General features: G+C 39.9%; 1 protein-coding gene across 4 annotated transcripts in view; it reads left to right on the top strand.

Annotated features, from left to right (window-relative positions):
* Srgap2 (SLIT-ROBO Rho GTPase activating protein 2) overlaps positions 1-15132 on the top strand; it is a 250890-nt gene that overhangs the window by 127832 nt on the left and 107926 nt on the right. For all 4 annotated transcript variants that reach the window (XM_070041646.1, XM_070041645.1, XM_070041648.1 and 1 more), the window contains exon 4: positions 2756-2918. In XM_070041646.1, coding sequence (XP_069897747.1) covers positions 2756-2918 — 163 coding nt within the window. The remainder of the gene's footprint in view (positions 1-2755; positions 2919-15132) is intronic.

The following is a 15132-nucleotide window of genomic DNA, read 5'->3' as shown; positions in this document are numbered from 1 at the left end:
TAAACATTTTGAAAGGAATGAATTAATTTGTATATCTCTCGCTCTTTCCTGGGCATAGTTTTAAATTTCTATGGAAATCTTAATTTCCCTAGAAAGGTAATAGATATAATGTTGTGGTTGACAGGTAGTGTTAACAATTTTATATTGCTACAAAGCATGCTGTTTCTGGTTTGGAGGGGTTGAGGGGAGTAAGAGTAGTATGTGTGTATGTGTATTATGTGTAGTATGTGTAGTAAGTGTATGTGTGGGTTAAATATGATCAAAGTTATGTTCTGTGCATGTGTGAAAATATAATAAAACCCATTCTTTTGTACAATGAATGAGCTCTAATTTTTTTTTTTAAAGAAGAAGACATGCAAAGCCTGGGATAGGGGTTTGAAATGGCAGGCTGAAAACAATATGTACTTTTAACATTCATTGGTTTGAATGGAATATTATGCAGCCATTAGAAATGACAAAATAATGGCATTTGCAGGGAAATGGATGGAGCTAGAAGGAATCATGTTGAGCGAGGTAAGCCAAGAACGAAGAGACAAACAGTACATGGTCTCCCTGATAAGTGGATGATGAATCCAAAATGTTAGGTGATATGACAAAACTAACAGGACTTAAGAAACAAAGAACTCCCACTCATCTGGTTGAACCACTACTAAATATCCCCATGCTGCTGATCACATATATGGTATATAACATATGAGCACCGTTATATATTACAGACTGTGATAGACAATTTGCTCCAGGAAAGTTAGAATGAACTTGTGACTTTAAATGAGCATCATTATTCCACAATACTGTGAATTTCCGGAAATTAAGTAATCACTTAATCACGATCAAAAAAAAAAAAAAAAAAAAGAACCTTGGGGAAGGGAGGGAGGGAGGGGATGGTAGGGGGAAAACAATGGAGGGGGTAACAATGTTCAAGAGGAAGTGGAAGTGTACTCATTACCTCACTCATGTAGCTGTAACCCTCTGTATAGTATCTCTACAATAAAAAAAATTAAAAAAAAAAACATTCATTGGTTTGAAGCAACTTCTTAACATTTGGTTAAACAAGTCTTTGATTTGCTGTTCTGGTGTGTTCTGAAGTGTGGGTAGGTGTAATGTGATTAGTTACTACTACAGAATGGAGAACTTCTAAGTTGAACTCCCAGATTTACATATAACAAGTGCCAGGCACTCACCAGCCCTGGTTGAAGCAGTGCTGTCTCAAGAACCAATTCCCTCTCAATGGTCCCTCACCTCTCTCTTCTCTCTCTCTCTGTCTCTCTCTCTGTCTCTCTCTGTCTCTCTGTCTGTCTGTCTCTCTGTCTGTCTCTGTCTCTCTGTCTCTGTCTCTTTCTCTGTCTCTCTCTCTCTCTCTCTCTGTCTCTCTGTCTCTCTCTCTCCTTTGCACTGAGAGTAACTAGGGGGAAAGGGAGAGGAGAGGGATGCATACATGCCATGCATACATTGTTATTCTTCTCCATGGTTAAGAGCACTTTGCTGTTATAGCTTTGGTTTGGAATTCCAGCATTGTCACTTGCTGGCTGTGTGTTGAACCTGTTCTTCACTCCATCTTTTCTCATTTTTCAAGTATGACTAATTGTACCCATCTCATCAGTAGTCATGGGGTTAAGGAAAACAGCACATGTAAAGGGCCTAGCCTATGCCAAGTACATTATATCCATTGATAAACAGGACCACAAATGAATCCTATTTCCTGTTTTCTCTGCTGCTCAAAGAAATTCAACTTCCAGGTGCAAAACTTGGAGTTGCTTAAATTAGTACTGTGAATGGAGTAGATGAAAAGTCCTTGGGAACTCATTATTATTTGATGTGAGCATCTAACATTAGCACTTGTGTTTCTACTCAAGCTGTAGATGTTCAGGAATATGTCTGTTCAGATGTGGCTGTGCTCTTGGTTATATGAGACACATCATGGCTCAGTAATGAAATCAGAGCTTCCTTAGATGTGTTCCTAAGAGTTTTCTGTGACTTTTCTTTCTCCTCCCTTCCTCCTTTATTTTCTCTCCCTCCCTCCCTCCCTCCCTCCCTTCCTTCCTTTCTTTTTCTTTCTTTCTTTCTTTCCTCTCTCTCTCTCTCTCTCTCTCTCTCTCTCTCTCTCTTTCTCTCTCTCTCTCTCTCTCTCTCTCTCAACAAACATTGCCTTCATGGAATCCTATAGTGGATAAAGTTGTGGGGATTTAGTCTGCAGTGCTTTAGTGATTTTTGTCTTTAGATAAAATCTCTAACTTTTGTTCCAAACCCTAGAGACTATGGACTTTGGAGTCAGACAACCCACATTTGTTCTAGTCTGGCAGTGTAGAACTGTTGGTCTAGACTTCTATGAGTTTCAGTGACTTCTTGACTTTTTCTATGACTCCCCTGTGAGTTTCAGTTTTCTACTCCATAAATGGTAATTCTTCCTTATAATAAAATGAGGGAGCTTCAATGAAATAATACATTTAAAGTTTTCACCAACTTCCTAAGACACAATAGATACTCAGCAAATGCCCTAGCTTCTCCTACCTCACCTTCCTTCTTCCATTTTCCTCCCTCTCTTTACTATTAGTCTATTTTTTCCTCACACCTTCCCGCCTTTTGTGGTCCATTGAATTTTAGAAAACAAGAGAAGTAATCTCAGGTTTCAGGAAAGATAACTTTATTTCTGGTTCTGCTGTAATTGCTATGATTTTGTGACATGGGCTATAATTGTAGATGTTGGCCCTTGCTGCTTACCAACATTGAGGGTTTTTTCCTTGCTGTTTCTTTACAGGAAGGATCAGAATGTTCTTTCTCCAGTCAACTGTTGGAATCTCCTCTTAAACCAGGTGAAGCGGGAGAGCAGAGACCACACTACCTTGAGTGACATCTACCTGAATAATATAATTCCTCGATTTGTCCAAGTCAGTGAGGACTCAGGAAGACTCTTCAAAAAGGTATGTGGATATTCTTTATCACAGAGTTTCTTGGGTGGAACAATGACAATCGAGTAAATAAGAGAAGGGATATCTTCTTGGCCTACTGACCATTCTCTTCCATGTACCCACAGGAAAACAATATTTGAATTAGCATTCTTTTCTTTCTTTCTGAACTGAATTAAAAGTAGCCCTGAAAAGATAGCCATTTGTAAGACACAACCCCAAACTGGCACAATCTTGAATAATCTGTGTGTATTAATAATGACTGTGTCTTGGTGGCCTCCTCAAGTGATTTGTGGCCCTCTTGGTATCCAGGAACCATCAGTGTTGTTTCATGTTTTCTCTTCTCGTTCATTTAGTGAATCCTTGTATGCTTCTGTTTCCAGAACTTGGCCAAGGTAGATTTAGGAATTTTGTTATTCTTACTGTGACTTATCTTTGTTCTGGGTCCCTTGGTGCTTCTGAAGATAGTTGTTATCCCAGTTCCTCGGATGTAGATTAAGCAATTTGCCCAAGGAAAAACTAAAAATTAAATGTGACAGCCTTGGAGGATTTCTTCCAAATGTGACAACCTTGAAGGATCTCTTCCAAAATCACCTTTCCTTTAGTGGTAGAACCAGACTCTTGGAAACATCTTTTCTTTTGCCCTCAGTAGAGTCATTTATTCATGAGGTTTGGTTATAAATGGTGGCAAAGGCCCTAACCATTGTACAGAGGATACTGTTCCTAATATTCAGTCTCTTAACAGCCCCCTCAAAAAACCTTCCTAGAAGCTAAGTAAGCTTTCCCACAAGTCACAGGTAGAAAGAAGATCTGTAGGGCTATTTTGAATTCATCAGTTTCCAGCTGACAAAACAAAACCTAGTTTTACAGTTTGAGGTTAGGCAGTAAAAGAAAAAAGATTGATAATCAAGGTTGTCATCAATGGCTAGAAGTCTTAACCAGTTTCCCAGTTATTAACATTACAAAGTTTTTCAGATTTCACAGCATTAGGAACTAATACCCAGTTTCTTCTGTTTACTAGCCTGAAAAGACTGACTTAGGCTGTAACAGCATCCATAAGTGGGCTTTTCCTATGTATTAGAGACAGGGTACTGAGAAAGAAGAGAAGAGAAAGACAACTCCTTCTAGAGCTTGCTGGCTATTTTTAGTGGCCCAGCTGTACTGTGGCCAGGGCCATTCTTCATTTAGGTTTGAGGGTATTCTTTACTGTCTCCATGGTTTTCAGCATCTGCTCTAGCTTGCTTGTCACTAAGCTGAACTATCCTGCAATACTTGGTGATGTGTGAGTGTGACTAAAATTAAAACATGTTCAGGTAAAATCTTGACCATAAGTGATTACCATTTCAGCTCTTCTGTGTGACCTGGACAACCTACAAGACTATGAAAGTTTCCTCTTTCATCTGAGAAAATAGTTCTCAGGAGAGAGTTTTACCTGGCTTGATTTCACAGTCTCTCAATTTCCTTTTCTCCCAGCCTTAGGGTAGAAAGGAAAGGGACAAGCTATTGACTGTCTAGCCTCTCTACCTCTCAAAGCTGTCTGTGGTAATGGCAGCCAGCTATCAAAGCCATGAATATACCCGGCTCCTCCAGTGCTCATACACATTTCACCTGAGGCTAAGTACAAAACACACACAGGAGGAATGGGCCCTGTCACCTCCAGAAGGAAAAACCCTCTGTGAATATTACATTTCATTGGAGAAAAGTAGACAGACATTTATAGATTGATGCATCCTCACAAAGTGAGCATGCTCATATAACTAACTCCTAGATCAAGAAACACTTTAGAGAGCAAGGGAAGGGGTGACAAAAAGAAATGTACTCACCTGACTTGTGAAACTGCAACTCCTCTGTGCATCACCTTTATAATAACAAAAAAATACTAAAAATTAAAACAATTGTATGAAAAAAGGGGAACACTTCACTACTCCAGACCTCCTCCCCATGCACTCCTACCTAGTCACCCCATATCTGAAGAATAAGCACTGTCTTGATTTAACAGAAGAGATTAGTTTTGCTTAGTTTCTTACTTTGTGTAAGTAGAATCATAAAATATACATTGTTTGGGGATTTCTCTCAACATTATAACTGTGAGTTATTTGTAGTATATCATTAAGATTATAGGTCTTTCTCTTGATCTTTATAACTGCTTCAGTTAAGATATAGTTGTTTAGAGATGTGCATTAGATGGTTGAATGGTTAATGCTTTCTGTTCCACAGTGTGAATAATCTCTTTTCTTTTTTCCCTTGGACCAAATATACTCAAAGAACTCTTAAAGTAGAAGAAGCTGGCTGGTAGATCAGAAAAGATTCATTCTCTTTTGGCTGGGTGAGAGCTATTCTGCTTTCTAGTAATAGGCAAGGGAAGATTTTTGCACATTCCAATTTTTCAATCTTTGGTTAAGAATACAATCATATGAAAAATTAGACTCTCACAAGTTCAGATAGAACATTTCGGTAAGAAAACTATGGAGTGTGCCTGGCCCCACTGTCAGTGGTGTGAAGCTTCCTGGGGTTTGTTTTGTACTATCAGAGCTGAAGCCTTTTCCAAACCCTCCTTTTTCATGGACCTAGGTCTTCCATGACCCTGAGACCTTCATCTTAAAACCTTGGACTTCTTTATGTGTCCCAATTCCCTAAAATTAAAAAAAAAAAATGTTTGAGTTCTGTGGTCTTGAAGGTGTCTTCTGAAATCCAATGTCTGACAATTCTGTGATAACAAGGACTTCTTGTACCATGAATTTCCTTTGGGTTGTTAGGTAACATTGGTCAAGTTTTGATAGGTCACTTCCAGTCCCAGAGGTAAGGATAAACTAAAGCAAGGTGTGGGTATGGCGAGGGCTCACCAAACAGTTGAAGACATCATTTCTTGAGCAATAAAGATTAGTCTTTATTGTTTTACAAGTGTTATCTATAATGCCCAGCAACCCAGTGATGCCAAATTGTAATCCAAAACTATAAAAAAGATAGGCCTTTGTTTTACCAGTAAATTTAGGTCTAGCAATAGAAGGAACATTCCTATTTCTAGCAACATGGCTTCAGCAAAGCTGTTTTTCTGGCTTCATTCTGGAAGCCTGTGCCCTTGGTTAATTTTACTCTATGAAATTCACTGGCAAAACTTTTGCCAGTTTGAATCCACATATTGTGGTTAGCATTTTGTATACATTTGCTTCTTTCGTCCTTAGAATAATTTCTGTAAGTTAGTTACTATTTTTTTATTTTTATTTTTTGGCAGTACTGAGGTTTGGACTAAAGGCTTCATGCTGGTTAGGCAGGTGGTTTATTACTGGACCATAACTCCAGCTCTTTCTGGTTATTTTGATATAGGGTCTCACTTTTTACCCAAAACTGCATCCAGACCTTGATTCTCCTGCTTCCTGTTGTAGCTGGGATGCGAGGTGCATATCACTGTGCCCAGCTTCTGTTGAGATGGAGTCTCATGAACTATTTATTTTCACTGCCAGGCTAGCACCTCCCAGGCTAGCACAGAACCATAATCTTCCCAAGCTTAGCTTCTCATAGGTGGGATGATAATTGTATGCCACTATGACCAGATATTAGTCGAGGTGGAGTCTTGAACTTTTTCCCCAGCCTGGCCTTAAAAAGTGATCCCCCCCAATCCATGCTCCCTGAGTAGCTAATGTTACAGGAGTAAGTCAGGAGACTTACTGTGCTGTTCTCCTGGCTATACTTGTCCAGTTTAGTTTGATGTTCCACTCAAAATGTTTCTTAAAAAATACAGTGACTGGGGGAAGGAGAGGTGGAGGGAAAAATATGCCAGAAGGTGCTGAGGACCACTAGGTCAAGAAGTCCTGAGGCTGTGGCTACAGCTGGTATGCAGCTGATGGTGGCACAGTAGGGGAACCGACGGGTAAGTGGAATGAGGGACCCATGCTGGATCATGGAGGAGCAGTCAGATACCACCAGTGTCAATGGCACTGAGCAGACAAGGATGCTCAACAGTGAAGAAACTTTCAATTAACAATTGATAAGGCAAAGGTACCTTCTTTTATGAGTGGAGCATCAAGATTGGTGTAGGCCTTGCCCAAGATAGAGTGGCCACCAATCTTATAGCCCTTAATGAAGGGAGAAAGGGTGAAACTTGTAAGAGAAACAGTGGGAATTTACATCAGCAAACAGAGTTCATCCAGTCATGCTCTTGCTCAGTATCCATGAATAATCTGTATACCCAGTGGAGCAGGTAGACCCAATGGGGCAGCCAGCCCTAAAAATGGAGGAGCATAAGGCTGTCTGCTGCCTTACAACCTCAGAACAAACCTATTGGTGTCAGAATCTCCCTTGTGAGATCACCCTAAATAAAGTTTGCTGATGTCACTGGAGGGGCTTTTACACTTGCTCCTGCAGTGGTAGAAGTAGATCAAGGTGGTAAGTTTTACGTAGTAAATGGCAATGTCTGAGGTATTTACTGATCTGATACCTGAACGTGGTTGAAGTCTTGGCTAGAGGGTACTGTGCCACCATCACCTTGACCTTCATTGACAAGAATGGAAGGACGGTCTGTGTATGGAAGACAGATCTCCTTGCCCCTGAGGAAGATCTGTCAGTAGTATTACATTGATGTATCAGCCTGACCTTTGTCTATGGCATATGTTTGTTTTAGGTCCAGGAGCAGGGGCTTCAGCCCTCTGACTGGGAATGGGACTCATAGGATCACACCATCCCACTTGCTAACTTAGGGCCAGCGTCTCTGTCCTCCCCATAGACTTGGGTTTATGCTTGTTTTCTACTAGGTGAGATCAGAGGATGATGTCTCATTTATATGTTTATATATCAAATAAACATACTTTCAAAAGCATTTTTCAAAAAATCCCAGTCATCTGGTTCTAGAATACAGTGTTTCCATCTTCATGCACTGTTATGAGGCCCTAGGTGTGGTGTACAGGGAAGAGGTTTATCAGATTTCTTACATTCTTCCATTGACTCCAGAACTTTCCCTGAGTATAGAATTGACCTCACATTTTCTTTTGCACATGAACCTCCCTAAGGTGAGGAAGTGCTTAGACATCAGCATTAGATTGTTTCTCCTACCTGATGCTGGAATGAAGCCACTAGGAGTTGGAGTGAAATAGAGCAGCATGTTTTTCTCCCTAGAGGCAGAATCTCTAGTAAGAGGGAAACAAAGACTCATTAAATGTGAAAACTGGCCAAAAATCTGGCTAGCAGCTAATTCAACTAATTTAGGGATGTCAGGATGGCTGCACAATTGGCCCTTCTATGCTACTGGACTCCCTGAAGGGATGCTCCCCGTTAGCTCTCTGGTTTGTGGTTATGTCTGCTGGGACATATTTTACATTTTGCATGAAGCCGTGTCGGAGATTCCTTTAGCTAAATATACCATCTGGAGAAAAGTGGCCTCCTGTCCACAGCTTGAAAACAGACCTACTTTGTCTAGGACTCTGGGGAAACTTGAGCCCATTTGCAGCTCCTGCCATCTCCTTTCGTGTAATGAAAGCTCCGTCTGTCTGACCCCTGTTGGAACTAAGGTTTAGGCAAATATTATTGCTGCCACCTTCATTTGTTTAATGTGGTGGCTTCAAACATGGTGACCAAACACTGCCAAGTCTGACTCCCATCTCCATGATGTCCTAAAGAGTCCTACCAAAAACAAAAATAATTTTTCCCACTTGATCTGTTCAGACAGAAATAAACTTGGATGTGTTGTTTCCCACCTTGGAGCGAACAATCCTCCTCTTTTCCTGCCTTCACTTAGCGGGAACACATTAACAGTTCCTCTGGCTTTGCTTTTTTAGCTCACTCTTTCTAGCCCTTGACAGCTGCTCACACTTGAGCTTGGAAGCCAATCAATTCAGACAGTTTGAAGGCTCTCAATTGCACCCTTGTTTTTATAGTGCTCCGGTTACCTGTGCTCCTGCTCTACCTTAGTATGCTTTAAAGTGTCTGTCCTAAACTCAGGTTAAACTGAGAAAGCGAGGTCAGAATCCCCATAGACCTGTAGTTGTCAGTGTGACCTGTATGTGAAAAGTTACTTGGGGAAAGTGGGGAGAAAGAAAGTTACTTGGTTAGATTAAAAAAAAAATCTTGGTGACTTGAATAGATATAAAAAGCATGAACTATAAAAGAAAAAAATAAAGACAAATTGGACTTCATCAAGTCATGGACTTTTATTCTTGGAAAGACATTGTTAAGAAAATGAAAAACAAGCCACAGGCTAGGAGAAAATATTTGCAATACATCTGTCTTAGTCCATTTGGGGCTGCTGTTACTTGAATAGCCAACACTGAGTAATTTATAAAGAATGGAGGTTTATTTCTTACCAGTTCTAGAGACCAAAAAGCCCAGGGTCAAGGGGCTTCCATCTGGCTTCCATCAGTCCTTCTTACTACATCATAATAAGGCTGAGAACACAACATGAGTGATAGAGGGAGGACAGAAAGAGAACAGGAGCCAAATTCACCCCCTTATTAAGAACCCACTCTGAAATAAACTAACCTACTACCATATAATGGCAGCAATCCACTTATCTAATCACCTTGTAAGGTCCCATCTCTCAGGACTAAGTTTCCAACACATGGACTTTAGGGAGTACATCCAACCACAGCAACATATATCTGACAGACTTGTATTAGAATGTACAATAAAGAACTTTGAGAACTCAACACTACTGAGACATGCTATCCCAAATATTTAAAACAGGCAAACATTTTGGTGAACACTAATAATATACAATTGGCCAGTCAGCATATGAAAATATATTCAATGTCATTAATCATTGGGATAAGCAAATTACAATAATGAGCCATATTAAAAATCTGCCAAAGTGGTTAAAATTAAAATGACTTATATTAGTGGGGATGGATAGAACTCTTAAGTTGCTAAGAGTGTGAATTGGAAGCTGATTGTGGTAGTGCATGACCTGCTATCCAAGCTCTCAAGAAGCTGAGGCAGGAAGATCTTCAGGTTGAGGCCAGCTCACATGGCAAGACTGTGCCTCAAAAAAATCAGTAAATGTAAGGTGCTAAGACCATTTTGGAAAATAGTTTGGCAGCTACTTATGACGTTAAACAGGTACCTACCTTCCGACCCAGGAGTTCTAGGTGCTTCTTGGTATTTTCCCAAGACATAAGAGTTTATGTCCTCACAAAGACTTGTACTAGATGTTCAAAACCACTTTTGTGTCAGAATACCTTCTGAATAAGACCACCCCTCTCCCAGAAGATGTCATGTCTAATCCTGGGAACCTTCAAATATTTATATAGATTTGTAGGGGGAAGGGAAAAACAAATCCTTTAAATAGGGATACAAGTGGACCCATTGCAACAATGAGACATACAAGTCGTTATGACGAAAACGAACTTTACAACTTTGGTGTAGGGGGGAGGAGGGCTGAGTGGGGAGGATGGGGGGGGAGGATGGGAAGGGAAGGGTAAACAAAGGAGGAGGCTCCAATGCTTGATAAGAAATGTACTCATTATCTTGCTCATGTAATTGTAACCCCTCTGTACAATATTTTCACAATAAAAAAAACATAAAAAATTTAAAAAAAAGATTCATTTGAGATCTTGTGATAGGACTTTGTACCTGATTGTCCATGAGGGCCCTCAGTGTAATCACAGGTGTGTGTGTGTGTGTGTGTGTGTGTGTGTGTGTGTGTGTGTGTGTGTGTGTGAGAGAGAGAGAGAGAGAGAGAGAGAGAGAGAGAGAGAGAGAGAGAGAGAGAGAGGAGGGGTAGAATACAGATAAAAGAGGCAGGCCATGTGATGGAAGCAGAGTCATAGAGGATGTTCTGTCAGGGGCTTGTCTAGATGCTAGAAAAGACAAGGACACAGATTCTTCTTGAGAGCTGACCTGCTGAAACCGTGATTGGAGTTCACTGACATTAGTTTTGGGGTTCTGACCTCCAGAACTATTAGAGAATAAATGTATGTTATTTTAAGCCACCAAGTTTGCTGTAATTTGTCACAGCTGCCTTAGGAAACTAATCTTGGTTCATAATAGCTCCAACTGGAAACAACCCAAATATCCATCAGCAGATGAATGGAAAAAACATATTGTGGTACATCCATATATGCTATTCTGTAAGAGAAAGAAAGAAACAAACAAACAAAGAAAGAAAGAAAGGAAGGAAGGAAGGAAGAAACAAAGAAAGAAAGAAAGAAACAGAAAGGAAGGAAGGAAGGAAGGAAGGAAGGAAGGAAAGAGAAGAAAAAAGGGAAGGAAGGAAGGAAATGTGGAAAGATACAATATAACTCAATTCCAAAAAGGATTATGTTGAGAAGAAAAATAAAGAGCCAAGAACAATGAGTACATACTTTATGTTTTTATTTATGTGAAACTTTAGAAAAGGCAAATCTTATCTAGATCCATGAAAAAAACTGATCAGTTATTGCCTCAGGCCAGAGTGGGGATGAAGGGTTGCTTTCAAAAGACATAAAGGAACTTGAAGGGTTATGAAAATGTTCTGTATAAGGATGGAGTACATTTGTTACTTATACTGTACACCATTTGTTACTTATACTGTACACTTAAAATGTGTATATTAGGTTGTATGTTAATTATGGCTCAATAAAGCTGCCTTGAAAGATAAGGCTCTACCCCAGTGTAATAGCAAGGCAGTCTCTGCTGTAAGATCTAGGGGATTATTGCCTAGAGCCAGGGTGAAGAAACTACCTCTTCAGATACTTTTTCATCTTGAGGAAAGTGAAGAGCTGAGGAAGTCTATAGGTCCTGTGTATATGAGAGCCATGTCTGCCCCTGCAGCCCACAGCCTTGAAGCAGCCAGGCCAGTTTCTCTAGGCATCCCATTGTGTTTTACTGAATTGTTCTTGAAGAGTGATAGAGAGGAGTGAAGGGGAAAATCTGGCCTCCTTCACATGTAGGAAGTAAAGACTTGAAGTAGAACGCTGGGGAAGAAATGTAAGACCTCATTCAGACTTTTTTGTCCAGGACTCTCAGATGGTTAAATGATCTTTTCACCATCAGTAACCAGTCAAATGAGAGTTGCCAGTCACATTTCCTTTGGCACCAAGGAAATGGCAGTTTAAAGGAGCAGGACGTAGAGTTAAAATTAAAAGCATTGCATGCTTCCTGTTCATCTCCTTTGGATTGGGATAGGCTTTGCAATGGAGTCTTTGAGTCGAGCTGCTGGGCATATGTGCAGAGAGAGGACGATGTCATGAGGCCTATCCTGTGGTCACTGTCATCAAGAAAAGAATTGAGCTAGCATATAGCATAGCTCAGTGTCTCCCATGGACACACTTGGCCTTCTGTATCCACAGGTTCCATATTGTGGAGTCAGACAATTGCAGATCAAACATATTTGGAGAAATTAGCATCTGTACTGAATATGAATAGTTGTTTTTCTTATTACTATTTCCTAAATAACATAATATGATAAAATTTTAGATAACAGTTACATTGTATTTGACACTATAAATACCCAGAGATAGTTGTGTATAGGAGGATATGTATAGATTATATGCTGATGTTTTTCCATTTTATGTAAGAGACTTGACATCTTTGGATTTTAGTGTCCTCTGGGGTGCTTTAACCAATTCCCCATGGACACTGATGGATGACTATACTGTTGATTGGACTAAAGAGAAAGAACAATTTTCAAAAAAACAAAAACAAAAAAAATCTCTGGAGATGTCACTGGGTGAGGCTGGATGCATGATTCAGCCCTCCATCTCTTTCCTATCTGCCATAGCCTCTTCCCTCCCTGAACTCAGTACCTGGGACTGCTTGAATTTCCTCTGCCTTTCAATGTTGCTAGCAGCATTGCCTGCTGCGTTGCAGGCAGCTGCTCTACTTGGCCACTTTATCTTGTTGGTAGCAAAAAAAAATCTGTTCTGATTAATTGAGCTTTATTCTCCCATATCTGATGAAGAGATCGTCTTTGGAGGAAAGAATGGGATGTGAAGCTGAGCTTATTTGAGTAGGGTGTGGAAAGCTGCCAGCTACTTCAAAGGTATGTCTGCTGATAAAGGGTGTCAGGTTTGCTGCCAAAGCCAACACGGAGGGGAGCTTGCAGCTAGTGCTGCTCATGGTGTTCACTTTGGTGTCTGTGACACTGGGTCAGCAGCATCTTCTGCTCTCCCAGGAGGCATCTCCCTGGGTGGTCGGGGCTTTTTTTGGACTTTGGAAGATGCAGCTCAAAGGGAAAGTGTGCATCAAAGATGTCCATAGTCTTCTGCTTGGGTTAGTGTTATATGTTTGCCTTTTTGGTGTTTTTAGCACTTAGATGTCTGGGTGCCTTGTTTGCAAGAGCTCAAGGTGCTAGGTTCTGAGTGTTCAAGACAAGGCAATAATTTGATTTTTGTAAACCAAAGGATGAGTAAGAGAATCCAAAGAAGGCTAATGAAAATCAAAAAGATATAGAATTGCAGTAGACAGAAAACAAGTTTCTAAATGCAACCTTGTATGTGTATATTAGCCTAAATTAGAAAATCATGCAGTTAGTGATCACACTGGTGAATACTGCAAATGCATGATTATGCTAAGTGCTGAAGGAAGATGTTCCCCCAGGAAGCTTAAGTCCATTTAGATCTTCCCAAACTTTCTGTGGGAGGATGATAATAATAATACTATTAAAAACTTTTCATGCCATGGGGCTGGGAAGGTGGCTCAGTGGTAGAGCGCTTGCCTTGCATGCATGAGGCCCTGAGTTCAATTCCTCAGCACCACATAAGCAAAAAGAAAAAAGCCGGAAGTGGTGCTGTGGCTCAAGTGGTAGAGCGCTAGCCTTGAGCTGAAGAGCTGAGGGACAGCGCCCAGGCCCAGAGTTCAGGCCCCATGACCGGACCCAAAAACAAACAAACAAACAACAAAAAAAAAACTTTTCATGCCATCCAGTGTAGTTTCAATGTAGTTGGCCCTACATGTATATTTTGCTCCAATACGTTCATCTATTTTTTCAAGATTGTCCCCCATTAACTTTTGGCTAAAGTGGTAACACTTAAAGGATACATATTATAAAACATATAGCTCAGTGAATTTTTACAAAGTGCCCATTTTTAGTTATTATTCCTAGCACAATAGAAGTATGTCTGTTCCCGACTCCTCCTCTTTACTATAAGTGGAATCTTATACTTTCAATAAATTAAACATGTCATTTTTTGTTATTTCTTGGCTTTGTCCTTTCATTTTCCTTTGCTCTTTCCATGTTTACTAATTTTTTATGCTTATTGGCTGTCATAGGTGATTCTATAGAGATTGTTGGTATGCTTATTGCCCTCCAAAGAGTGTTAAATTTTGTTCTAGAAAGCAATTATGTGAGGGATATTCACCTTGAACTTGTGCGTACTTGGTTTTCTGTCTTAGAACAGTAAGTACCTATGTCCCAGGACATCATATAATTAAGTCTGTATAATTAAAGCTTGGTTTTTCTTGGGTTTCCATGGAAAGTTTAAGATACTTATCTAACTTGGTAGACTTTCAACTCCAAATTTGGTCTCCTGTGCAGTGGGCAACACCTAAGATAAGACAGTCACTTAATCCAGTTTGCCTGGGTTTGAGGACTTACAAGACAGGAGACTTTCAATTTTAGTCAGTCGGTTGATCACATTTCTGTCTTGAGACTCTTATGTATAATGCCGCTATGAGCACTGTATTAGAAAGTTACTTCTGGGAGGCTGGGAAGGGATGCGAAGGGTAAACACAGGAGGAGGCTGCAATGCTTGGTAAGAAATGTACGCATTATCCTGCCCATGTAATTGTAACTCCTCTGTACAGTATGTTCACAAATAAAATAAAATTAAATTTAAAAAAAAGAAAGTTACTTCTTTCTAGTGTATATGTAAGAAGTTAAAATTCACAGTGTTACTCTTGTAAGAACAAGAAGAAATGATACAGAAATTTGAATGCCTGTGCACTTTCCAGTATGTCATCCTACCACCTGGTGTTTCAGGATGCATCAGTGGTGTCTTTAGAAACTACTTGTTGCTAAGTTACATTGCTGGACCTGATCATAATACTGGTGTTCAGGGTAATGAATTTAAAACCAGCTCTTTTGCTCACTCTAGACCTTTCCCTTTCCCTGTCTCCCTCTCCCTTTCTGTCTTTACCTTTCTCTTTTCTCCCTCTTTTCTATCTAATCTTATGAATGATTTTAAAAAAATTATAGTATTTGTACATGGTAGAAAATACAGAAAGAAAAATCCAACTAAAAACTATATTATAGGTCATTCTTACCCTAGAGATGACTCCGTTTCAGTTTATTAAAGTATAATCCTTTCCTAAGAAACATTACTAT

The sequence above is a fragment of the Dipodomys merriami genome, unplaced genomic scaffold (genome assembly GCF_024711535.1).
Source record: "Dipodomys merriami isolate MVZ:Mamm:240054 unplaced genomic scaffold, mDipMer1.0.p SCAF_31, whole genome shotgun sequence".
Taxonomy (NCBI): domain Eukaryota; kingdom Metazoa; phylum Chordata; class Mammalia; order Rodentia; family Heteromyidae; genus Dipodomys; species Dipodomys merriami.
This window is presented reverse-complemented; position numbering and strand designations above follow the sequence as displayed.